Here is a 27,379-nt window from a genome sequence, read left to right as displayed (position 1 = left end):
TTTTCGTGGCATAAATAGTTTATCATCTTCCGAGTGGTAATTAAGTCCATCTCCGCTGATTCTGTTTCATACGCCAGCCTCTCATGAAGGTTAAATTCTCTCATGCGAAGTGACGATACATTTTTAACGCTAAAAAGCATGTAACATTCACAGAAGGTCAAAGTGTCCATGCAGTTAATTTTCTCGCCATTTGATGCTCTGCATCATGTGCATTCTGAATCATGTCATTCAACTCGTCTGGAATATTTCTAGAGTAAATGCATAACGGAAATTGCGTAAAGAAAAAAAATCTTAGATATTTAATTCCTTTCTATCAAATACCCGTACAGCATTTTTTTGCAACGTTATACAAAGTTTAACGAAACTGCAATTACCAAAAAGTAATAGAAATTACCAAATGAGTTAAAAAGAACAAAACCCTGCTGTTACATTATTTACTGGGTAAATTTCTTGTACGGTTTAATATTCCACCGAAAGCATAACTTTTCCCCCCAGTGACTTATAAATAGACAAACGTTTTTGGCATATTCTCGTTTGAATCCTTGATTTATCGTCGAGTTTGCATCCACAAGGATCGCAACTTTGACAGTCAACATTTTCGAGTATTTTACAACATGTCCAAAGGATTAGTTTATTTTCCCATAGATTATTCCTAGGAGGGAAGAACCATTGGAAGATGGTCAATACTGTGAATAATGGGTCGTGAAGCAAATGGAAATGTTGGCAAAGGGGAATTTAAAATATGTAGATGTTAGCCACGGCATTTGTTCCATTTCGATTTTTTACAGTCTCAGTTTCTATTATTGTCTCGTTTCGTTTATGACGTGGTTCGTCCACGTTATGCGTATGGTCCATCGCAAGAGCACTTTGTTAATTTGTGAACGCTCGCGTTGCGTCGTGATGAATTTGCAGTCATTTCCCGAAACCGCACTCTAGTTTGCGAAGCGCAGTTTAATTTAGAACCCAAATTTCGGGGCCGAGAACGTGGGTCCAGCCTGGCCTGTTTAATTCCATTATTCAGTTCAGCACCTACGTCGATGTGTGCCGTGCAATTTGAAAGATTGACATTTAAGAATATTCTTTACATAATTATTTCTATTTTATTTTCATTTAAGCATATGAAATATAAATATAAAGTGTAACTCGAGTGCGTATAACTTTACGGCTTTCGCAATTTATTAAATTTAAATATAAATGCGTTTGAGAAAAAGTAAACTATTGAAATATTTAATAATTTTCCATGTCCTGATTGAATAGCCTTTCCAGGTCGATTAAGTATGAGGAAAAGGATATCATGAAAAATAAAGGAACATGGCATCGATTTTTTTATAAAAGTTTGTCCCCAAGCAATTTTGACTTTGTATACGGCGTTCGGATTTCCCTTGCACGCTTATCTCCTTATTTCCCCATAACAATAAATTTCCCTGTTCCACTGGTAATAGAGGATCTTGTTATATAGACGCTTTGACGAGGGTGTCGTAAAAGGCTGCGGAATCACTAGATTGGACGATTTCCTTAATTGTCTCTCAACTCGAGTAGTCCTCCAATTCCATCTGCTCGCTTGACTTACAGCAGATCCTAGTTAATCAATTAATAATATCAAGTTCAATAATCAGATATTACAAATAAGATCAATTTTATACGATGAAGTTAAAGTATTATGGAAGGCACTATAGGATTTCAATTCGTGTGGTTCGAGCTCAGAAATATCTGTATAAATTGCTCACTTACTTTATTAATCAGATTCATTTATGACCTTTAATCAACAATCCCTACGGAAACATTTAAATCCAATCAAACGTCGTCATAAGATACATGCTATTTATACAAGTAATCCGATATAATATAATGGAATCAAAATTATATTCAGATACAAGAATTATCGTTCTCTGACCATCTTGTTGAACTCCGATTGCAATCTCTGGTACCTAATAATTTAATATTGCAGGCTTAATAATTTCAGCCATTCCGAGACGACGTTTAGTTTATCATCTCAACTAAAGCGAAACAATCCCCTGACCTGTATGAAAGAGTAATCCTTGAATTTACGAGAGGTCGAAAATGACTCAAGTCGATAACTAAAATATCTTCGTTTCCGCCTGAAGGGACGGAACGAAATTTAAAACGCCCTCATTCGCAAGCCAGAGTGAACTTTTTTATTTTATTACGTGCTGACACGGCGGAATTCGAGGATTGCGAAATCAGTGTCCCTACAAAATTAACCGAGCATTTTATAAGAAGTTTAAATAACTCCGTAACTTCCAGCCCTCGCAGGAAAGCGACGCAAAACGCTTGGGCGTGATCAGAACCTCGTAAATCCCCCTTGAGTGTATGACATGTAACTTTTTGCTCTCGTTACAAAATCCTGCAATTTCTGTTCCCATATAGAAGCAGCGCAATCTGTTTGCTCTTGATCAAAGGCTCATAACTCTTTCGGTTTCTTTCCTCTTCTTCTTTTTTTTTCTGCGGTGGAAATGTGGTATTTGTAGCATTCTGAACGGTATAAGCCCTCAGATACACAAATCGTACTACATAAAGAAAATAAGAACTCAATTTTAATTTGATGTTAATTCTAAGCAAACTTAAGATGTTTAGTTGTTTTCGGCGAATTTGTTGACACATTTTGGATACTGTAAAACATTTTAAGTGACCCGGCCCGAAATATTTGGATGAAATGCATAAGCACACCGAGATAACTAAGGATATGATGGAACCAACGTTTCAGGGAAAAGCCGTGGGAAGCTAAATTCCGCTCATAACGAACATGAAACAGGAATGTTGGTAGAATGGTGAAAACATTTTTTACTTTCCTTCTTTACGAGACTAGCTATTCAGTACCTTTTGCCGCTCTAGAGAGCGTGGATAGAAACACAACTTGCATACAAATTTTTCTGCATGGGTCAACCGGTGGTTTTATGCTCGCATTAAGTAAGACTATATTTTGGGGCAGTAAAGTAAGTATTATATATCTCAGCTTCGAGACTAAAAAGAGGTCGATATCAAGAACAAGTACCGAATATCTCTTAATTACTTAAACTTTCATACTCCTTTTTCGGCGTCCGCTATGAGAGCTACAAAATGTTTATCACATTATTAATGGGATATAAATCTTCTTTACGATGTCCTCAAATTTGAAACATTGACAAAACTGGGTCGTTGAATTGCAGTAGTAGGTGTTGCACATCTCATATTGTTAGGACAATATTTAAATGTCTGTTAGACTTTTGCAGAAATTGAACGTATAACAGGTATTATTGACTTTAGGATGGAAAAATATTGTTTCCGCGGGGACGGGCAATATAAGCTTCGGAATATTACTCGTTTTAATAGCTGTATTTTAAACGAGTTCCCCGGGCCTATAGTTATTGTTGTTTTTCTAAGAACTAATAACAGACTACAGTAATTACGCCTGAATGCACGTACGAGATACAAATTATACGGTCTATGCTCTGCAGCCATTTGCAAGCGTCAAAATTGCCCCCCCGGCCTGTAGTCTTTAATTCAGTTTCGCTCGCGTAAAAATGTCGGTAAACCAAGACGTACAAACCTTCGATCGTGGGTGTATTATTCCAATTTTTGCATTAAAAAAAGAACATTTCACTGTGGCGAATAAAATTCATGGAATTTGAATTTCCGACATATTTATGCTCCTATTCCTGCACTTATATTATTCAGGATGCAAATACATCTACGACTCCGAAGTTCGAAATTTTAATTTCAAGCTTGCAAACAATTCCTGACGAAACAGCACTAACGGGCGTAATTAAACAACCAATAGATTGAACCCATCTGTAATAAACCCGGTTTGCTCTTCGATATTTGCAGTATGTACTCGCATTGGTACATATTGGCATTCTGGAATTCAATTTAACGCAAGCGACGTTTCGATAAACTGGCTTTCGTTTAAAATCTGATTAATTAAACTCGGTTGTACTTATTACCTTGTCCTTCCTGTGAGTAACCTGTTTCCTGTGTTTTAATGACCTTCTTGTGTGTCGTGCAATACCTTTTTTTATTGTCAGCTTTATGAAGACATTTTTTAAAATTCCACCCCCGTCGTTTTATCGAAACCCTTGTTACTTTTATACACATTTTCACATCAAACATGAAATTTGAATTTCTTTCATCCTTTTCTCCTGTAAAATTCATCTTTTAAACGGAGACGTTAACTCATATATAGTTCGAATTAACTAAAGGACAATAATAAATTAATAATATATCATTTCTCTTGGGTGACATTTGTTAGGAATTCTTATATGTGACGAAAGATACTCCTTAGAGATACCTCGGTTTTTTGATATCTCAAAATATCATTCAAAAGTACAAATATGTGCCTTCACAGACGCTTGGATCATAAACTATAAATATCTATCTGTTGGATGTGCATCAGAGTATATTTATTTTTCAAGATTGAAGATTAAAAAGAAGTGGTAGTGCTTCTTAAAACCAATTGGTTTACCTTCTTTCAATCGATTTCGCAGGAATCGAGGTATCGCAGTTATGTACGTACGTCTATTCTAAGGTAACCCACGTTCTCAGAAATCGTCATTCAGAAAGTAACCGTGAAATCGGATTTCTCGGTAGATCGCGTTATCAGGAAGTATCAATTTTTCTTGATACGATGGACACGAATGTCGTGTTGATACCCATTTCTTTTCTCGATTTATCGACATATCAAGGAAACAATTTCTCGGGATAAGAGCGCGTTGACATGGATAAAAGTGCATGGGACGATGAGGGGATAGGAACCAGTCAAAAATATATATACTGAATTTTAGTTTTAATGTAACAAAATAAAAATAACAACACTCGTAGAAATCATGTTATCCCTCATCTTGTTTATAGCTTAAAACGTTTATACCACGTAATACCGATTTTGAAATGATTAAAAATTAATAACATTTTGTAGAAATATTTTACAACCTGGCAACTTCATTCGAACTGTCCTGTTAATATGTATAGATTAGTTTCTATATTTAATGCGTAAATTTCTGCTCAGTGCGTTTCAATTAAGTGATAATTTGCGTTAATAGGCAGATTGGAAAATTGGCAGATTACATGGGTGTTCGTGCTGACAAACATGTTCCATATTAAAGCCAAATATTCATAATAACAACCAATGCTAAAAAAAATTGTTCTTCTTATAATAAGGTAATAATAGGAAATGCTCCTTTTAATATTTATTTTTACACGTTTTAACTGGTACTTCCATACAGTATAAATAGGAGACATAAAAACCCTATACAATTAACAGCTGCATTCAAGCATTTTCTGTTTCCACCATAATAATAGAGTCTTAAAAAATTTAATCACGTGTGCAATTAATAGTCGCTGTAGATACATTTCCACGCATCCTATGTACAGCGGTTATACTCATTTTCCTCGATGACGACATTTTCCAAAAAAGATTTTTACAATTATATCTCATTCGAACATGACTTCTTTTTCCTAAAGCATCTCAGGGAAGGGGAAAGCTGCAAAGGACGTGACGCCTTTGCAAGATCCATAGAATAAAAATGACTCTCCTTTGGGTAATACCGGCGTGATAAAGTGAATTATCGACGTTTGCAATGTGCCGAGGCCCAATCTCGGATATCCGTATTCCCGAGATATTTGAACGAAGTTCAATATTTCTAAACGAGCTTCGTATTACCAGGAGAAGGCCGTCGACGCTCGTTTCGCACACCTTTAACTCAGCCAATCTGACAGTGGTATCAGTTTCAGGTAACGATATCTACGGCCATCGAATCGATTCCCATTTCGCCGGTCAATTCCACAATGTAGTGCATGTCCTGGGAAATAATTTGATTTCGCCCATTTTTCATTCCTGCCTCAACGCGACATTCTACTCGATGCGTTTGCCGGTTCGCGACTTGCATGAAAATGTAAAGCCGATGCAGCTTATTTCTAATCGAGCGATGGGCTCCGTTTCGTTCCTCTTTATATCAAGGAATAATTTAAAAAATATATAGTGTATATTTTTTATATAGTGCAAATTTCTTCCTCATATTTAAATGTTTTTCTCACGAGTATGATTTACGTAGGACTTTGGTACAATATTTTATGCGCAGCGTAACGCCGATCAGTGCGGCAATATCGGTCTTCCTATTTTTCGAGTTGACAGCGAATTGAACGAAGTAGATCAGAGCTGTCAAGGTAAATCGGATATGTTGTTCCCTTATAAGAAGGAAAGTTTATGCCACAAAATTATCTGTATAGTGGTACTGCAGGCTCCATCGATATGGATCATATTAGGTATTCGTACGATTAATATACTTCAGAGACGATGAGTTAGAATTATTTTTCCCTGACTCGAAAATATAAATTATAATTTTATTTGAAAAATGGGATTTTCACCATGAATTTGTTTAAACGGAGATGTAAATAAGGAATAAATTAACCTTGTCGATGGTGAAGATTGCGGTATAACGTTGACCTTTGGTAATAATCTCATGTAGGTATGTAGTTTTAGAATAAACTAATTATTAGGAAGAAATAGACGACATCTTTGTTTTTAAATGTTTGTGGTATTTGTAAAGAATTTGTATTTCTCGAGTTTAATTGTACATTGCGAAGACAATTTTATGGTAATTATTCCCTCGGAAGCTTGACGTGTATTTCACGCCGATAATTGGAGACGAGTATGTGTCCGGTAATTGACATCGGATGTATGTTATTATCTAGTTACTGACGTCATACGCGTGTCAAATGAAGAGAGTTAATTGCCAATCGTAGATTTTTACATACATGGAAATTTGATGTTATACGAAATAATTTTGAATGTTCATACTTTTTTCTTAGTCATTATATTTTTCAGTTAATGTTTAAATAGTCAATGTAATTAAAAGAAACTTCCAAAATCATATACTTTCGGTGTTTTTGGATTATCCCAAGTATTAGACCGCGTTAATGGAATTCAAACAAGCATCGAAAAAATGATTGTAATGGAGAAAATATTAATTTTTATTGACAATCATCCTCGTGATAACATAGTATTTCGAGGAAATGTAATTAACCAGGTCACATTTTCCGTGAAACCCCTTTATTTATATTTGTTAAATACGAGCAAAATTACAAATAGCTGTTAAAATATGTAAATTTATAGGTTAATAACTTTCATTTCCTGCCAACACTTGACATAGATAGGTTAAGCGAATTTCACAAACTTTTTTCTACACTTTCTGTTTTCATTTTCTTGATCGAAGAAGCGTTAATGCAAAAAATCATTTAACTTACTTTTGCCATTGTGTACTATTTGCTTATATATGCACAATAATTAAAATTAACGATGACACAGACATATTGATGGTTTAACACATTATCCGTTCATATTTTGTCAACACTTTAATCATTATATAATTAGATAGTTAATCATTCGTATATTTTCTAAATCGCCGGATATTCGGACTGTCAATTATCCCATATAAGATAATAATGCTCGTATTGAATAAAAATAATTCTTCCAACCTTCTAATTTGCAATACTTTTGAAAATGGTCCGTTTATGGATATTTATATGTATACCATATGTGTACATGTCTTTAATTTTCTCACTCTGGGATATCAAATCTTGCGAGCCTCTTCCAATTTTTCCCATAGATATCGAATTCTCTTCGGCAGATATTTCGTAACGATCATCACGCTCTTCGAATCAATCTCCACCTGAAGGCCATATAACGGATACACTATCACAGCACACCCGCTGAAAAGTAATTCGATCGTTTCACGGAAGGCTCAAAAAGCTCGCAATTTCGTCGCTTCACTCGTAAATCGAGCGAGCTTCGTTCAATTTTCTTTTATACACCTCCGCCTTTTTTTTCGATCTTCTATACCGACATCGAGAGCGGCAAATCGATTCCGAACGCGATGATCTATACCCTCCCCAGTGAAATGCACTATACAAAAAATAATTACACACGCGGTGTTTGAAAAATGAGGAAGCAGGTGAAACCCTGCCCAGCTCAAAGGAAATTTACGCTGATATAACATTAATTTCCGCTACGTGTCATTTATCGTTACGATGTACGACGTCGTTTTTAAGGGAGGCTGTATCGAGTATTTAAAAATTGAGGTTTCCACGATTTAGCCAAATCTCGACATAAAATGGACATAAGTATACAATTGAGGTTCAAATAAAGCTAATTTTATTACCATTCTTCTATTTTGAATTCTCGTATTTTACACTAAATTCTCACGTGCATTCATGAGTGTCATATGAGGTACAAAATTACCGATTTGGGTATCGATCCGAAATGGATCTAAATAGTTTCCACGGAATCGCACACTCACACATTTTCAGTCTTATGTATTTTAAGAGTCCTGTTTTTTTTTTTAATTTTTCCTTGAAAATTCCCTGTTTAATCAAGAGCAATGTCACGGTCTGTTCGAAAAGTGCAGATTTTTTTTATGAATCTCTCGAGGTCGACAATTTTCCAGGCAGGCTCGTGCATCGAGCGATCCGTATCCGGGCTTTTTTCTTCTTTCACGCGCCTTTCATCTTTTTTTAGGTTTTGCTCGCCGAACGGATCGCTACCTCGGCTCTCGGTACTCTTTGGCAAAGCACCGGGTAGTGGAAAATAATTCGATCGGGGGGTATATGAAACGGACGAAGCGCGAGAAAGAAGGCAAAGCCCGAGTGGGCGTAGACGCATTTTGTGGACGCGGCACCTACGCGGTCCGTGCATCCCTCCAGTCTCGTTTATTCGGGAGAATTTTACGGAATTCCAGGAAATTTCGGGAATTAATTTGGCCAGTTCTCTTGTTTCTTTATGCGTCGTTAAATGCTAGGCGAAAAAAATCCGGTCTTCGAAGCGGGGGTAAAATACTCGAGCGAAAATGACTCCTAGCTCGCTGCAGTCGATACTTACTGACAGCGATTTCTACGGTGCATTCAAAACGGATAAACGGAGGAAATATATATAATTAAAAATGGCGGACGTAGAAAAAAACTAAAGGTTTTCCTCGGACGTTTCCAGTCTTCGGTTTTTATATTAAGCTGCTCTCGCTTAATTCATTTTTAAGCAATAATGGGCTGAGGGATAATGCCGAAGTTGGGAGGGTGAGCGGGAAATACAAGATTGAGGGGAAAGTATGCTTGATATGAGTTGTATTTGAGATGAATCGTCCTTCGGAATGACTTTTTTCGATGATAAGTCGTGTATTTACTTGGATCCTAATGGAATTTAATTATGAAACACTGAGCTTGCGAAGATTCAATACTCTCCCAGACTTTTCAACCCTCGAATAATTCTATCGAGTTTCCCTCGCTTAATCCTTTATGAAGCATTAACTGCGCGAAAAAGAAAAAGGTGAGGCCGGAGGCGCGAAGCTCGAGAAGAAAGGAGAGAAACCGAACTCGACGCGAGTTGCATTCGACATCGCAATCACCCTTTACGATATCCCTTTTCAGCGGTTTGTATTTTATCCCGTTTTCATTTCAGCAAAAAGTTCACCTGAACTGAAATTAATCACAAACTTCTGGGCCTTATAAACTTAGTATATTCGTCATATTTTCAACATTTGCAATCCTTGAATAATTTGAATAAGCATTACTGGTGTGAAGCGGAATTACGTTCGACGAAGGGTGTAACTTCCAGATGTAAATTGGGGGTAAAAATTAAGATTATAAACGAGAGGGGGGTCGCTTTCGACATTACAAAATAGCCGATGCCTTTTATCCGATAAAAGACACGTCTTTTGTTCTATTAAATTCCCCAACACAATTTGTTAATGAAATTTCGAAATATTGTGCGTTGAAAAGACTTCGACTACGTGTACGTCTATATTTCGAAGAGATATTTTTAACAGGGTGGTTTCAGGATACATTTGTATTCGAAACCGTTCGAAATATCGAAGCATTTCTAAGAGGTCATTCTACTTCAACGACAGAAAAATGAAGCTATTTTTCAAGATTTTTGTCCCAATAAATATACCATATAACAAAATAAGTTTGGCATTTATTAAGCTCCTCGCGAACAATCGAAAAAGTTTGATAAGAACTAAAAACAATTTTTCAAATGTTTTTTATACCACCGATATTGCTTCCTCAAGAAAGCGATAATATGGTTCACAATTTCTCCACTCAAGCTTATCCAAAGCAACAAGTCCTAAAAGATTCTGAATCTCAATGAACGTCGCCGTTGTCCTTATCTCAACTAAGAAGTACGGTTGAGAACTAACAAAATGGCACCCGTTAAAAAATCTTTGGAAAAACCTTTTCCTTGTTAATTTTTCCCGCAAAGGGGAATGATGAAACAAACATTTTGACCTGATTTTGGCACGGATGATAGCCACACACTCACGTATAATAAGCTCTTAAAATTTCAGACCTTTCAGTGCCTTACTTTAAAAAATTATACCCGCGCCGCGGGCAAAGATCTAGTTTCTAAATAATAACGTTAAATGTTTTAAGTACCAAAAATTCGTATAAATACCCCTACGGCCAACCTGCGAGCGAGAATACATATCGAGTACATACAAAATACTTCCAGGACATGGGATAAATTTTCAATTGTTTCAAAGTAACAAGTAGAACGACCTCTTAACGGTAAAGTCCCCCTTCCTCGTTCGGGAAGCATTAACCACGAGCGAAATAAAAAAACGGAAGTCGGGGTCGAAGCCGGAGGCGCGAAGCTTGGGAAAGAAGGCAGGGCGCGACGCGTGTCGCATTCGACACCGCGACCACCCCCGGCGCTACCCCCGACGCTGCCCGACGCTGGTCCGACGCGCGCTCGAGGGCGGTTCAGTGAGGTTCGAGCCGCGAGTGGGGTAGCTCGTGCCGCGAAGCTCCCCCCTCGCAGTCGACGCCGGATCCGGAATTCGTGCTCGGCTCGCCGAGCGAATCGGAGACCTCACCCCCGACACCGGGCTCGGCGAGAGCGGACAGCCGGAATCCGAAACATTCTCAAAAACCGGCCAACTTTTCCACCCCTTGCAAAGACCTCCGTGGTCTCTCCCTTGCCCTCGTGGGATCCGAAACCCCGCACCAGTGCAATTGTTACGACTTACTTAAGTGCACGGTGCACCCAGGCATGTCCGCCACCCTCTGCGCCACCAACCTGTTCGGTCGAGGGTGAGTTTCCCAAGCTTGTCGAAGCACGGATTACACGGGGCCTCGAGACGGCGTCGATGGTACACGAGTTGACAATTTCGGTAACATGGAATTAAAGCGCCCTTGCTTTTTACATGCTGGTTTCGTTCGGATTACGTTAACTTTGCACTCGGGGAATAATAATCCTTGCCGCTCGCTTGCTGGCCCGGCCGGTCGATCAGCTGATTTCGCGCGTTTTGCATCTTGCGATATAATTTATGGGCACAGCGACTGGTTTTTAATTGTTAAATTAAAGACACGCGTGCCGAGTTCTTGTGCACTTTACTACGTGAATATGGAAGCTCCGGGGGAAGTTTCGACCCCCGTAAGATTTTGTATTTTATAAAAAGAATTAGGAAATTATTGGAAATAAGATTGAGAAATTAAGTTACTTGGATGTAGGGACCTTTCTTAGAACCTGTGTATTCGTATTATAAAATGGTATAGGATTCGGTACACCCTGTCGGAAGAAATTCTCGGACACCATGAGAAACTTGACGGGGTTAATCGGCTATTCTTGTTAACTATGGCTTTGTTGAAAATGCGCATTTTTTCGGTTATCGCAGGGGACCTCGACGTGACTCATTGACTACACTTGACACGTAATATTTATTTAACTTCAAACCATGGGAGTAAGAGATTATACAGCAAGCGAAATACTCGTGGAGTAACATCGCCGGTAATGCATGTACACTTCCCGGTGTCGTTGTAAATATGGCATTAATTCGCTTTATTCCTATGTACAATTATCCTATGAAGATACTCCTACGTAACTTATTTCGTCTTCATTTTTTGACGATTTGAGCCTTTAATTAACTTTTATCCTTTAATTCTTATTCCATTTTGCATCTGCCTGCAAATGGAAAAACCTGTCTCCCGTAAATTCTACGCATTTTTCGAAAACATTTCATTGGAGTTATTGATCCTTTATATACATCAACTAGCCCTTTATGTCGCCAATCGGTAATGAATGCCCGTCAGTAGTTGAGGTCTTTCCTGTGTTCGTAAAACCAGTTAAATAAACGAGTGTGGCATTGCCGGCCATTATTTGCAACCTAAAACACATTGAAAATAGACTCTCGGTTATATACCAGCAGATACAGTTTAGATCGATTTTATCAAGAGACGCGGTAACGTCTTAGACAAGTTCATAGCTGCTACCGTTCTCTTTTATTCGAAACAATTTGTGAATAAGCATCAAGAGAAGCGGTAGCGGTTCAGACAAGTTCATGGCCGTTATCATTCTTTTTTACGTTAATCATCACTCTACTGGGTATTTAATTTTCTTTCAATGATCAATACTGCTATTAAAGGATGCTAAATACTTTTTAACATACACTGACGGCTTTATTAATATTTTTCTTCCATCCGAAATGAGAATGTATTCTATTTATAAGTTATGTCGAATTAAAATTTCGATAACAAGAACGATTATATTCAAACGTCTCTGTCTCCCTTACGTATACTTGAGCAAAGTACTCATTTACGTACCTACCCATTCAAGACCGATTTTTCTCTCAAGACGGATCTTATTGCGGTTACGTTAATATTCTTCAATTCCATTGAAAGAAATTTTAAGACAGGAAAATTAGAGTGTAAATCTTATAAATATTCCTTAAAAATGCAAATGGATGGAATGCATTGGAATACTTACGACCTATTTTTAATAAATAAGAGCGTGAAAATATTACAGTATATAGTAGAAATTTATCTTGCCGTGATATTTATTGATATGTTAGTTTTTACGCAACCTTTTATATTTGTGATTATACTTTATTAACTAAGCGAGAAGTGTTGTTCGGACACATGGCAGGTGTGTTAAAAGCGATATGCTTTATGTAAAAACCTAAATTAAAACAACAGGAAGTCAATGTAAACTTCAAAGGGAATAGAACTCGTCTGTCTGAACAAAAGTGCTACAGGGTATTTGGCACATTTTTATTTAACGTGTTTGATTGAAGCTCTCTCTGGGAGAAGTCCATAAATCTCAAAATTAATTCCGGAGCTAATTCGACGGTTTGCATGACGCTCATCGATTCTCAATACCCCTGCTCCGATTCCATTGTACAAATCGACCATAATTGCAGGGGTTAATGGAAGTGCTTAAGAGATTAATGGGCTTCTCAATGCAGACTGTCTCGTGCCCTTATGAAACGTTCGATACGATTCACGTGAAGTCTTTATTGTCGGCATCGACAATCTGTAATTACCGGTAAATTCTGCACTGTAGAATGGAAACGAAGTCTCAATTGTTGTCCGACAGCTAAATATTTATAACAACTGTTAATCGCATCGTATCGATGGACAGAGACAAAAATTAAACAGGGACAAATGCACTTTGGCTCGATTATTAGCTAAATGAGAACTTCTCTTTACTATGATAAAAAGATACCTCTATTATTCAGTGCAGTAGACCGAAGGTTCTTTGCATAAGGTAGCAATATTTTCAATATATTTTCGTGACACAGATTGCATCTTCAGGAATTGCTTCCTCGTAAATTATGTTTTCATGCTTGGCGTCTGGAATGATAAAAGTAAAAATAACGTTGTACCTTCCTGAGTCCGGTGAAGAAATATTTTGTTTCTAAGCACTGCGGCGTTTCTCGGAAACGATATGTCCATTATGCAATGAATCTTCTACATTGAGGAAATTCTTACCGCGATGCAGAAAACCAGAAGTGGTTTCAAGTGCGCTGTTCTATGCCAGAGAAAGTGCCCTGTCAAGAGGTATTAAAAAATGGGGTTAAAGAGGTAAGTACGGAAAGTACCGTACTTTAAATAACAATTGCGGAATGCAATTCTCCATTTAAAGATATCTTTTTCTTCTACCATTCTTGTGGATATTTACAATGCAATACATTAATTAGTTCGTATCGTATCGAAATGGCTGAGCACGTAACAAAATTATACCGAGCTTAAATAAGAAAATTGTTCAGAAATGAAGAGTATAACAATGTTACATAAGATTAACTGCTCAAGTGGAAAGTACAACATCCCCATTCTCCATTGTAGGTGCATTACTTGAGCTCACATTCTACCTTCGTGGTAATATTTATCCCACAAAAGCCGTATAATACTGAGGAGCATTATTCTTATTCTTCTCTTTCTCGAATTCATCTCCTCCTTGCCGTTTATACTTGCAACAATACCCGCAAGGGATTCTTCCTCGAGGAGCTTCCTTCCAGCGCGTGTATCCAGCATCCGAGTTGGAACGAGAAGTGCTCCATGGAGCCATCGAATCGTCCGACCTAACGAAATTTACCGGCGCGAACTTCCTAAGAAAAGTAGACTTTACCTCCCAACAAAGCGATATAAAGGGAGCACCCAACCTGCCGTCACTTTTATCGCGAACTTGGCCGAATCTCGATTCTCAAGTACGTATTCCGGGATAGAAACTTAGGAATTCAATTAAAAAACTTGCCGGCCGGCAACTCTTGGATTTCCGCGTCTTACGCTGTTTCCATAATTAAGGCGAAGTGAAACCCGCCTTAAACTAGTCAATTCGAATAAGCCACTTCTTTTGAAGGGTATTCCTCCGAATCGTCTGAATCTTCAGCACATGAATCGCGAGTACTTAAGAAATGTCCTGACATCTTCAACATTCGGATTTTCGAGACAGATTTGTTTACTTAGCCCGGGACCGGAACCAAAATGGCGTCGCGCTACCATGTTTCGATAATTGTATAATTATTAAATGCTTTGATACGCGAGGAATCTTTAATTGAGAAATGCGTATTTATACGCGATACAGGCGAAGAAAGTGTCTTGGGAACTTTTGTGCTCAGACGAAAATAATATGTATAGTGTACGAGCTCTCGAGTTTGGCATTAAATGCAACGGATGGTGTTACAGTCGACCAGAGAATAAAAAATCTTGAATCCAGGGGATTTCTTAAATTTTACTTCGGTCTCATTATAATCATTCTATCGAAACGATAGCATACCACACAATTCTAGGCAGGTTTCACTCTACAATAAGCAGAAATTGGATTATTTTGATCCAATGTCACCGTATCATAAATCTGCAATTTACTTATGTATTCCGACATTTTACCATATTCTCACGTTGATGTGATTAATAATAGTAGAAAAGAAATAAAACGTGTACGTTATTTAAAAAATTTCTATTTTTTGTATACATTTTTATTATGCTAACGCTGAGTCAATATGATCCAATTTCCGCTTAAGGATTTAATTCGCAAAGGCGCCCCATTTTCGTTGCGCTCAGGTTCGCACGGCTCCGCCGTTTAACAATCGAACATTTCGTTTTATTTCGCAAAATTCTTCGCCTCCTTCTGGAAAAAATTCCCCTCGCGGAATATAATTAAGAGGCGCCCTTGTTTCAGCGCGATGCTGATCCGGCGCGGCGGAATCGCGGAATCGCGGAATAAAACCGCGCGATCCTCCCCGCGGATTTAAAGCCCGGATAAAAATTCGTCGGGAAAAAGTTGGTAAATTTCAACGCCCTCCGGCGATTTCTTCTAATTCCAGTCAATCGGCTCTCTTTTGCGCAAAGCCGCTTTTCCGGTAGGCTTGACATTTTCGGGCGCCGCTTTTGTTGCTCCCCGGCAAATTGCGCCGGATCAAGGTAAACGGGATTCCGGATGATTTGTAGCTGCGATGTATACAACGGATAACGAACTAAAAAGGCGAGATTTTGTTGTAATTTTTAGACCAGGGGACGAAACCTTCACCAGAGAATTAGAACAGGAGAAATGTATGCTCGCGTTTTGAAAATTGAGTTACAACGAAATGGGTAGGTACTTAAAAAGTGGAAAAAGTACTGGGAAGTAAATGAGGATTTCATTTTAATTTAGTGAACGGTCGATGGGGCATTTTGTACGTACGTATCAGAGTTTATAAAAAAAAAAAAAATTCGAAGCTTACAGAAACATTGATTATTCCAAGTTTCCGCCATTCGATCGCATCGACGTGGAAAGAGCATTAGACAAATGTGGGAAATGAATTCTTTTCGATTGTCGATTAATTGTTTCTGTTATAACAATAAAGGTTTAAAGCTAGGGAAGGGATTTAGATATTTAAAGGATTTCGTCCTGATAAAAATTAGTTAAAGAAATTGTCTGAAGTTTAGATGCATTTATGTATGAAAATTAATGTGGTTATGGCATTTTTTTAACTAAGTCCCGACGGAACGCTTTAATTAAAAACTTACAAGGATGTGAAAAACGCATGGATAAATAGAGAAACTTAAAGAAAATTGAAGGAGAAATATTGTCAGAAGGTTGCTTTCAAGTTCCAGTCTTTTTTTTTAAGCGTTATGTAAGCAACTTCCAGTATGTTTATTAAATTCTCACTGAACTTTATTGGATTTTCCGACCTTCCCGAGGCGTTCGAAGTGCATCAACTTCGGAAATGTCGCTTGTACTTCATCAGTGATAAATTGAGCCTTAAGGGCATACTTTACCGTAACTTGATTACTCTAAAGGGTGAAAATGTACGTTGACGTTAAAAGCGTAACGCGGTAAAATACATCGGCACGTTACAAAATAAATTATGCAAATTTTCTTAAACGGTCCCTAAAATTAAAACTAAATCAGAAAAACTAAATTTTAGATCATTACGCCGTGTATATCTTCACACGTTTATTAGAGAATATTTAATTAATAAAGCACGATTTCATCTAATGTATGAGTCACGAAAATCTGAAGTGATATCTCTGTAATTCTTTGGAAATTTTATAGTTTCAATGCCATTGATGTCGAAATTTTAAATCCGATTAACTGAGAGTAACATTGGAAGTGAAGTTACAATTGCACCATCGCGGTTTAATCGGAATTACAATCTGAAAAATCGATAACCTAATGTTTCATTTACTGACAGATACATTGTCGATATCTGGCAAGGGATTAATTTTTCCAGAATTGCCAATCGGCCCGGATAGGATTTGTTCCCAGATTACTCCGAATTATTCGACACACGTACAAACCGAGGAAAGAAATTTTCTGATTTAAATTTTACTTTCCCGCCTATTGACTACTCGCGTTATTTAACGATACTCCATCTCGAGTAATTCTTACGTATTTAAAAAATTTTATTCTCTCTCTTAAGAGATCTACAACTCAGAGAAAATGTCATCCGCATAATCTTTGAAATTTAAATGAGATTGAATTATAAAGTTCCCATCGATAATAATATTCGAATAAACAGGGCTCGTTTCGACCCTGGTTTATTTTTAATCATCAGTACTCTTTCCGAAGTACCTTGACTTCCCTTCAAAGTAATAGAAATAGAAAGTCTGATAGTTTGTAGAATTTAATTGAACTCTGTATATATATCGATAAATCGTTGAGGTGGAAGGCTTAAAGGGCTCGTATAAGCATAATTGGCGCAAAAATTCTACTCAATTATCATCTTGATATATTCATGATATCATCATGTTATCATCTTGATATATTATTTTCTTGATGCCGGTTACTTTCGCTGTGGAGGGTTGGACCTCGATACCTAAATATGTCCCAATAAAAATGGAGCTTTGCATTTGAATCTCGATGTCTCCCGAGCGCGCCTTCTTAGGACTATGTTTTTTTCTTCCGGAGAAGCTTTCACGGCGGAGTGCATTCGCAGGGCGAAAGCGGCTTTTCACGAAATTCTCTAAGTTCTTCGAGCGGTACTGAAATAGCTTACTTTTCCCGAGCTTCCACAAGAGACGCATAACATGGTTTGCGTTAAGCGCGAAACGCGCACTTTTCTCCGGGAAAGGAGCTCGCAATTAAAAATATTACACCGGAGAGTGAAGTCGAGGCGAGTCTTACGTTAGCCTCATTCCAGGATTTATGACCCGAAAATGCGTATACGGGGAGAAAATAGTGCGATACATAAAATAGAAGCGTAGGGTGTATACAGACACGGGTATGAAGAGGGTAAACGAATGCCTCGCAATGGAATCTGCTCCCGAGGACGAATTTTTATTTTTTGGTGGAATTTTACACTCGATTATTGGAGAGCTCCTCGTGACCCATCCTGACCCGTTTAAATGGGTGAAAAGTAAATCGATTATGACGCGATGGAATATTAATAAACGCAAGGAAATGGTCGGAATATCAGGGGCTCTAATAAGTCCAATCTGGAAATGGAGGTTTAAATTCTAATGACAACTGAAGTTAGCATGATATTCTCGTTCCCCCTGGGAGGATTATACTCGTTAATCGGATCTTAATCCTGCCTCTGTAGAAATTGCCATTTCAAGGAAATTGAAGAAAAATATTGAAAATTCTAGCTTATTTAGTGGAACGGTGTCTTCTAACAAGTTATTTGTATTTCTCTTTTGTACTGTATTTTCGAGAAAATTATATTACGATTTTACCAAATTTATCCTTGGGCTTATCATGCAGATATCTGGTTTCGGTATCATACATCACAATCAGGAAAGGATGATGCATCAAAACCTTAAGTTTACTTTTTCTCTTGTGGGCGACAGTTTCACGTGATTGATGCAGGTGGGGTAATTAACTGCGTGCCGTAATGCTAGTTCGTTATAGAATTATGCGTTTCAACGTTCGTTAATTGTTAAATTTACTCCGCTGGAAATGGTCCGCTCCAAGCTAGGTTGGAGTCAGCGCGGGGTGTCGTTAAATTATTTTATCGGTGGCAGTTTTTCGAAGCTAAGTCGACCATTTCGGTATTATGAAGGATTACGTACATTCTTTGCCCTTTCGCGAAGTTGCCCATCAAAGATTAGTTGCTACCATTCGGGTTGAAAGCGTTAAATAAACAGCGTGACTTCAAGAAACTCGAAGGTTTGGAACCGATTATTTTAGCTTATAAGAATTTCTTTTTCTTACAGACCTCACACATATATTCCACAATCGTAACTGAGATACCCATAAATTTTCGCTACTCTTAGTTAAGTAGGTATATCTTCACTAAATGCTCATTTGCATTTATAATATTAAGAAGGATGCAGCGCTGAGAATATGAAGATATATTGGTTAACCACTCTTACTGGGTGGTGGGATGTTGAGGTAGTTTGTGCAATGTCTTTTACCCAAGCCTGCCCATAAAATGTCCGGTATTCACACGAGGGAGGTTAAAATTTTCTCTGTTCCCGGATCATGCCGAGTATTTCGCGTACTCGGGTGAAAACGGCTCCCGGTGGCTTTAAGAATATACAGCATCCGTTCCGCAATGAAGACATTAAAAGGGTTACGCGTTTCATCGTGAAAGCCTCAGATATTGCGAAATTTCGTGGAGGAACCCTCTGGTGGGTTGCTGAAAATGTGCGGTACATTTGGGATGCGTAAGAGAACGGTAAACGCCAGGAAATACGTATATGTTAATTATCCTTTTGCGTACCGGGAATATGCAATACTTTTTTCCTACTTTTAGACTTATAAGGAAAACGTGGAGATTTATTTCGCTAAAATATTTATTATTACACGTTTCATTAGTGCAATATTTGTAATAATATTTATTATTAGGTATTCTTTAACTTCGAAATAGCGATTCAGAAAGAGATACTAAGTAAGCGCTTTATCACTAAAACTTTCGGGCAAATTTTCAGAACATCTCGTAATCCCGTTTTCGCCCCAGTACGATCTCCTCCCCTGAGTAGGGTTAATTCATAACTTCTCCCCTTTTTGCAATTTTTTTTTGCGCACTTTGGAGTTTCGCACCTTGCAAATGATTCGCGGAAAATACAGCGTCCTTGTAATTCAATGAATTTACCTGGTTCGAGCGAAATTTCAGATCTTGTGCTGGCCTTCCTCGGATTGAATACAATATCCGTGCATTCATTACTCTACCTAGAAATTCTATTAAATCGCCATTAAAAATGCATTCGCAAAGCTTAGTTAAATCAGCGATTAGGGATTGTCATTTCCATATTTCACATCGGGAACCAAAGTTGCGCAATCAAACGCAAAATATAAATTGGAGGAACAATTATCGTTTGACTTGATGAATGCAATTTGCTGGTATTTCCGGGCGACCCGGGGAGCGAATTTCGCTTTTAATTTCGAAATGACATCAAAGCGATGGGAAGGCACGTTGCTTATTAAGCATTCTTTTGAACGATCCTAGGACTCGTGACCTATAAATCTGCGGCATTTCGAAGTGAAATCGTTCATGCTTTTTACGTGGCCATTATCCTCATCCTTTATGAGCACTCGTGGACGCACGAGTGGATAAATAAAGAATAAAAATTCGTAAACAGACCGACAAGCGATAAAACCCTCCTGCATTCTATGTCGTAGTTCTTCATTCTTCGCATTTTATTTATTTATAATGACCTCGAACATTATGATATTCCTCGGACAGAAAGGTCCCGAAGCAATGAAACGATTTCTTCTGGAAGACGTCATAAAAGCGTTTATTACGTGATATTAACCCGAATTGAAGTATGTCTCTTTGTTAAACTTTTATTAATCATAAAAAGCAAATTACGGCAGCAGGGATGAGATTTAATTGAAAGCTATTCATATTTAACAATGGATATTATTTCCCATTATCATTTTCTTTGCGTCCACTCTTATTTATTTAAAAGATATTAAAGAGGGGACCAACCAGAGGAAATGAAGAGCGATGAAGAACGATTCGTTTGACATATCTTGTGATATCTAGATGTAAAGAAATAAATTTAATGTGGCAAGAAATTGTGAAATCTTTTATATCGTAAGTGGTAACACTTGAATCATCAACTGGAGAATGTATTTTAATTCTATTCTAGAATTGAAACGTTTATCGATGTTCATTAGCAAAGCAGAGACGATAACATTAGTCGTTAGATGACATTAGCACCGAATTCGGCGAGAGGTAACCATAATGTACTTTCTCGCTCGAATGAGTGATATGCAAAGCGTAATGGGCGGTGTTCAGCGATGCTCAAAAATGTGTGTGTCTCGTGTGTGTCGATACACGGACGCAACACACGCAAGTTGGACGCTCCGCCTAGATGTTCGGATTTTCAGCAAAGGTTGGGTTAAGTTAGGCTAGGCTAGATTAGATTAGAAATCACTTGTTCTAAACCTCAAAAAACGTGTATTCACCCGTCAATATGTTACCTTTAAAACAAGTGTATTCATACGTCAACGTGTTATCATGTACGTATTATCATACATATCCATATTCGATAAAGCAATTCGTCCCTAGTTAAATCGTTGTCCCCGTGAGGTACTTCTAATCAACGGGGTAATCGGGGATTTATTAAATAACATAAAACGGGAATTCATTTATAGAAAATGTTACGCGTGGGAAGCCAAGGCTTCCGGTGAAAATAGGTAGAATTTGTGGAATTTAATCAAGCATCAATTACTGCCGCCTACAGGAATATCTTCTCTCGTTCTACGATCACGTGTCCATTGCACTCGCTGAATGTATTTTTCATTAGTTTATTAAATTTTTTTCATCATAACGGCAGTCATAAGATAGAAACGGAGCATAGGCAATAAGCTTTCATAACGAAAAGAGAAAGACGAAGAAAGGTAGCAGGGCGAGCAGAGTCGAAGGAATTTTTACTCTACGGCAGAACAGTTGGAGAAACGAATTTATTGCTTCTGCACGGTATAAGAACTATGACACAGAAACATTTTAATTGGCACCGTTCAATTGGCCAAAGGAAAAACGGCTTTGATGCTTATGCAACCTAAGTAAAACAACCTTGAAAAGTACCGGGAAAGGTATTACTTCATAAACGAAATATTTTCATTAAATTCTAATTTTAATATCGGACTCATTGTACCTCTCTATTGCAGACAATACAGTTATTTAATATTAAGATCATTTCAATATATACCTCAGTCTTTATGAAATGGCCTTTTTTAGCATTTTACGTACATTTTTACACACCTCATAAGTTTCACATAGAACTACATGAAATAGAAAAATGACAAATTTGAAAGTGGATAAATACACGTAGATGACATTGTATATTTACCTTATTAATGCACTTTCACCCGAGTTAAATGAAATAATATATTATAATTCCCTTTAACTTAGGTGAATGTGATCTCACAGAGACAATAGAACTTAACTGTAATTTATTGTGGCATTAAAATAACCGATGATTCAGTATGTAAATTTACATGGGCAATTTTGTCAATTCATGTAAATGGAAACATAATCATTAGAATAAGGGAATTAGAATAGTCTATTTGTCACACTTAGGTTACTTAGGACGTACTTTTATCGCGAGAAACGATATCGAGCTCAAAATTCTGGGAATGTTATCCGCAGGCGTGGAGTGGACATGGTTTCAAGTGGGAGTTTTTATGGAATTTTTGAAATTTAGTCGAGCTTCGGTGACTGTTATTCACGGATACGGTTCCGCTTGGGTGACGAACGGGTCGTTGGTCAATGCGATCGCTCGTCCAAATGGAAGAGTACTGTGTTATATCAGCCAGGACTTGCAGAGATAACATTTCGAACTTTAATTAAATCAGTCGGTCCACGCAGGGGTAGGAACTCTCACCTCTGCCGTATATAAACGAGCCCGGAAGCATCGTCGACCAATTTTTCCAGCTAGAAACGTATTTTTCACGAAGTACGAGGTACAAAATACAAGGAACTCACATTTACAGTATAAATTTGCGGAAGCTCTTCCGATTGAACGACTTCGAAAAACTTCCGATAAATTGTAAAGTGAACATTGGTATTTTTTATCACATGAGATAATATTTTTTTTTTCATAAAAAAAGCGTCGCCTTCAATTGAAACGTTAATGTTGTAAAAGTACGAACACGTGTTTACCTATCGCGCGATAATTACTTTCACGTAATGCAAGTTTTAAGAGGGTGATGAAGATCCATTTATTGTTTTCATCGTTAATAATCGTCTTTATAGATGTACATTTTTAGATGTCTTTTTGGGCGATTGTGCTGCTCGTTAGTCGATGTCATGCTCGAGGAATCTTCCTCAGTTTTGGCTGGAAATCATCGAAAGTTTCCCGAAGTCAAGTCGGGAACTTATTCCTCCGGAACCTGTCATGTGCATCAATTTCCAAGTATATGCGCTCATAGAAATGGTTAAGACGCTTCAGTCTGGACGAAGTAACTTTCTGAAGTTTCTTGGGTAACAAGGAATGATGAACGAGGCGTAATATAACGACGCTGTACGATTACATTTTTAGCTACAACGTTGGCCGCTAATTGTGCAATCATAGGTGATGAATGGTGATGATAGCTTGGATGGATTTTACCTTGAATTAAATTGCGAAACGATTACGGAGCTTATAACACTATCGTGGAAAGCTAACACCGTAAATAGCGATTCGATATACATGAAATGTGTATTTAAACGGCGTCTGAGTTGGAAGAAAATTTGGCCAAGTTTTTCTAGAAATCAAGGAATTCATTGATAAAAATTCGACACATTAATCCTTGTTAATCAGATTAGCGTAATTAAGTATAATTTCCAGACAGTGAAAAATACGTTTAGAGATCCGAAGTTTCAACTTTAAACAGTGATAGAGGCATATCTTCCAGTCTGACAGACGATCTCACCTGCGAGGGTAATTCAATTCGATCATTAACTGACATTTACTCCCTTCAGGGACTCAATTATTTGTAAGCTCTGAACACGCTGAACATCTCTATTAATTGTTACTAAACATATAGATAAATACATTGCATGTAGTACAAGAAAATTATCGTTATAGGGTGAATTGTCAAATTCTACATTTTTAAATATTCGAATTCGGGAAACGGAAGGTAACAAGTTTTCTAATGCCATTACATACCAACTTGTGTTTAATTCAAAATATATTGAATTTTAAGACACGTTAGAATAGAAGTTTTGGACACTGAATATACTTTTTTAAATGTTAGTTAAACTGAAATATTATTTTTTGAAATCATATTCCGATGGATTCTTTTGTCAAACATTTTGTACACGGGTTGTAAAACAATTAATTCTCCCTCGCGATTGAATTCCGCTGTACGCAAGCGAAATGTTTATTCGCAGATCGAGTTGCTTTGCTTGCCAAATGTCATACCAAGCATATTAATTCTGTAAATGGCGTTCAACGGGAATATCAAGTGTCGAGACGAAATGGCTCATTTTCGATTTCAAAGTAACGATCGATTCAATATCGACGATGAAACATTCACTGATTGACGTTTTCCTTCGTTAACTTGTCTGTCTGACAAGTGAAACGATCAAAGACCAAGATGACAGATCCGAACGAATTATCTCGTGATTACCAAAGATTAAAATAAGTTGTCTTATTTCATTTCAATGGAACAATCCTCAAAAGCTCTCTTGGGATCTGCACATAAAAGTAAAATTGTTTTCAGTCTTCATAAAATTAGACATCGAAACATCTGTTAAAAATGCAATCTGAAATACAGTCGGTACTTGACCCGCGTAAACTCCTCACTAATCTAATCCTTAGAGTTAGCAAAAATTCCAAAATTGATATCAACGATGAACTACTAAATACAATCATTAAATACAAACTTTTAAAGCATGCATTAATTACATATACGTGAAGGTATTCTTTCTATCTAAGAGATATCCTTCTAACGATCACTTCTTTGTAGATAATTAAAAACTGTAGTTAATCGATGAAATAACTCCTGTTTCGATTTTCGTTCGACGAAAACGCCGTAACATAGAGCGAAACGTTTACTGGTTGTCGTTTCATCCGTTAACTTGTTCGACCGACAAGTGAAGTGGCTATGAGCCGCAACGACGAACACGAATGGATCATCACTTCGATGTGGATCGTTAATTGAAAATTCCCGATATTACTCTCGGACAGAGAAACCGTCATAATGGTTATGGAATGGTAAATGTGCCGTTTCTAGGAGTGTTTGCGATGACGCTCGTATTTTCGATGGCAAAACACTGATCGATCCCGGAGTTCATGCATAAAAGATGTCCCATGCTCGGTCCTACTCGATCCTTGTACTCGCCCGATTGCCTATCGATCCTTTTGCTTTCGGCAAACTTTCGAGTTTGTTGAAGGCTCCACATTCTCGAGATCAATTCTGGCAAGATGGAGCGGCAAAAGTTCTCTGGATACTTTTCGTTATTGCTTCTCCAGTTCAAATACACGACTTTGTTTCAAGTCTAGTCATTATCGAGCTTAACTAAATATTATTTTTTATTAATATGTGGATCATGATATCAATTGGGTGTTATGTTTGCTTAGCTTGCCTCTGAAATATTATTCGTCACATTATTCAAGGGGTATCGGAAAATTACCTCGAGCCCCTTGAAAGCGATTTACAGCAGCTAACGAGATGGGGCGAAATGATCCCTAATTTTATCTCCGCGGGATGGTAGGGATCAATTTTGATCAATCAATCGAAATTGCCACCCCGACGTGGCGAATTACGCTTACGTGGGTCGCGGAATGCAAAATATATGCGCCTGGTGACGTCAATACTTTTTTTCTACTTACCTATACCCGCTTTCCACGTGGACGCCTTTTTCATCTATTTTTCTTTGCCTTATCCACACCCATATTCCAATTTTTACATGGGCCGTAAAATCAATGACGCATCTGGAAATATTTAATCTTGAGCTTGCAAATTGATTCGTGTTTAACTCAAATCGTTCTTCCCTTAGGTATCGTTCAATTAAAATAATAGTCCAGCCGACGCCCGAATTATTTATATTTTAATGCATTTATTTGAAATTTAGATTTAAACACATTTAATTGAATTTGTTTTATTTACATTTTTATCGCGTATTTCCAACTTTTATCGCGTAAGAAGTAATTTTTCAATAAACAGGCGTTGCGTTTTATCGTATTTTTACATTTTTCTTAAAGGACCGGTATTTCAACTTGGCTGTCGATTATCTTGTTATCATCGATCGATCGGTGTGAGTTCCTCGTGTAGAAATAACTTTTCGCAATTTCCATGATTTAATAAATTTCGGTGGGATCCTTCGCATCGCTCATTTTAGTTCCAGAAATTGATAGAAATGGCCGGCACTCTGCCATCGTACATTTCCCCATTACTCTTGCCGGTGCTCTTTTTACATTCTGCCCTCTTTCTCTTACGTGTATTTTATTTCCTAGCTTTCACCCACCACTGAAATAAATGATTCGATGCTTCCCGACGAAATATGGGTCTCCCCAGTCAAGTAAGACGGACGACCATTATTCCCACAAGGAATTATTTGTCAAGGCGCACTTCTAAGCATTGTGTCTTCAATACCTGACACGTTTCCCCGTGTGTTTCCTCTTTTATTACATTCGTGCAAGAAATATCTGAACAGTGCAAGCCAGAAGAGCTTTTGTTGATACTTCATGAAAAAGTATTAAGATGTCTCATAGTGATACATAAATTCTACCAGTGGGAAAGGAAGTATTCTTTAATGAATTCTCGAAAATGTAACGTGGTTAATAATTAGACTATCAAACGCGTCACTATCACGATTACATATAAGTAGGAAAAGCATATTGGACGAATGAAAAGGATTGCGTGCTTCACCCACCAACCTCATCAATTAAATAACGCTATTGTATTAATTTTAAAAATTCCTATTATACATATTAATTTATTTAATAAATGTTTGCTTTAACCGTTAACCACAGACCCGTGGTTTCACAAACCCAGCTGTACCCTGCATTTTCCAATCCATACTTTTGATTAATCAATCTCTCAATTTCCTCCCTTTATTTCCCGGTAGTTACTCAAAAGGTTTAATATTTGTTACAATTTAGCTATTACTTGCTTTTCGTAAGAAAAAAGATTCAGGTAATGTTTGACACTATGTGCCCGTGTCCGCTAAAGAAGCACGCTCGTTAAGAATGATAAATCATTAATCTTAATATTTCAATGCGTTAGCATTTTTGGTTGAAATTTGAGATTCGATTGCAATTCAAGACGTCAAATGATTGTTTCGGTTTCAGGTAAAAGAAGATGCCGTAAATGATGTACCGAAGATCATCGTCGCGGCGGAGGCGTCCGTCGCGGAGCGTCGCGAGCTCCACCGCCAGCTCGACGGGGACGACGTCGACATCGAGCATCCGAGATCGACGCGCCTCGATTGCCCCGGAAAAGTCGATTCCGTTGACCCAAAGCTCACCAAATGTCAGTATGGAGCGACAGAGATCGCCGCGCGGGGGCGGCGTGCCCAACATCGAGCTCAACTCCGAGAACGACTCTCCGGAGGAGGTTGGTTCCCCCCATAAATCATGATCGAACCTCGTCACGTCGACGAGGTTCGATTTTGAAGTGGCCGTAATTAAGGACGGTAAAAAACGTCGAGTTTCCTGCCAGCGTGGCGGAAATTTCTGGAGAGCTTGGACCCCTGGAAACCAAATTCTGGAAAATCCTGGAAACGGTGATAATGGATCCCGATCCCACCAGAACGGGATGTTT

General features: G+C 37.8%; 1 protein-coding gene across 2 annotated transcripts in view; it reads left to right on the top strand.

Annotated features, from left to right (window-relative positions):
• LOC105702924 overlaps positions 1-27,379 on the top strand; it is a 98,302-nt gene that overhangs the window by 32,932 nt on the left and 37,991 nt on the right. For both annotated transcript variants that reach the window (XM_023435063.1, XM_012430885.2), the window contains exon 2: positions 26,908-27,172. In XM_023435063.1, coding sequence (XP_023290831.1) covers positions 26,927-27,172 — 246 coding nt within the window. In that variant the 5' untranslated portion in view covers positions 26,908-26,926. The remainder of the gene's footprint in view (positions 1-26,907; positions 27,173-27,379) is intronic.

The sequence above is a fragment of the Orussus abietinus genome, unplaced genomic scaffold (genome assembly GCF_000612105.2).
Source record: "Orussus abietinus isolate OABI.00-Male unplaced genomic scaffold, Oabi_2.0 scaffold140, whole genome shotgun sequence".
Lineage (NCBI taxonomy): Eukaryota > Metazoa > Arthropoda > Insecta > Hymenoptera > Orussidae > Orussus > Orussus abietinus.
The sequence above is the reverse complement of the archived record's forward strand: the minus strand, read 5'-3'. Positions and strand labels throughout refer to the sequence as shown.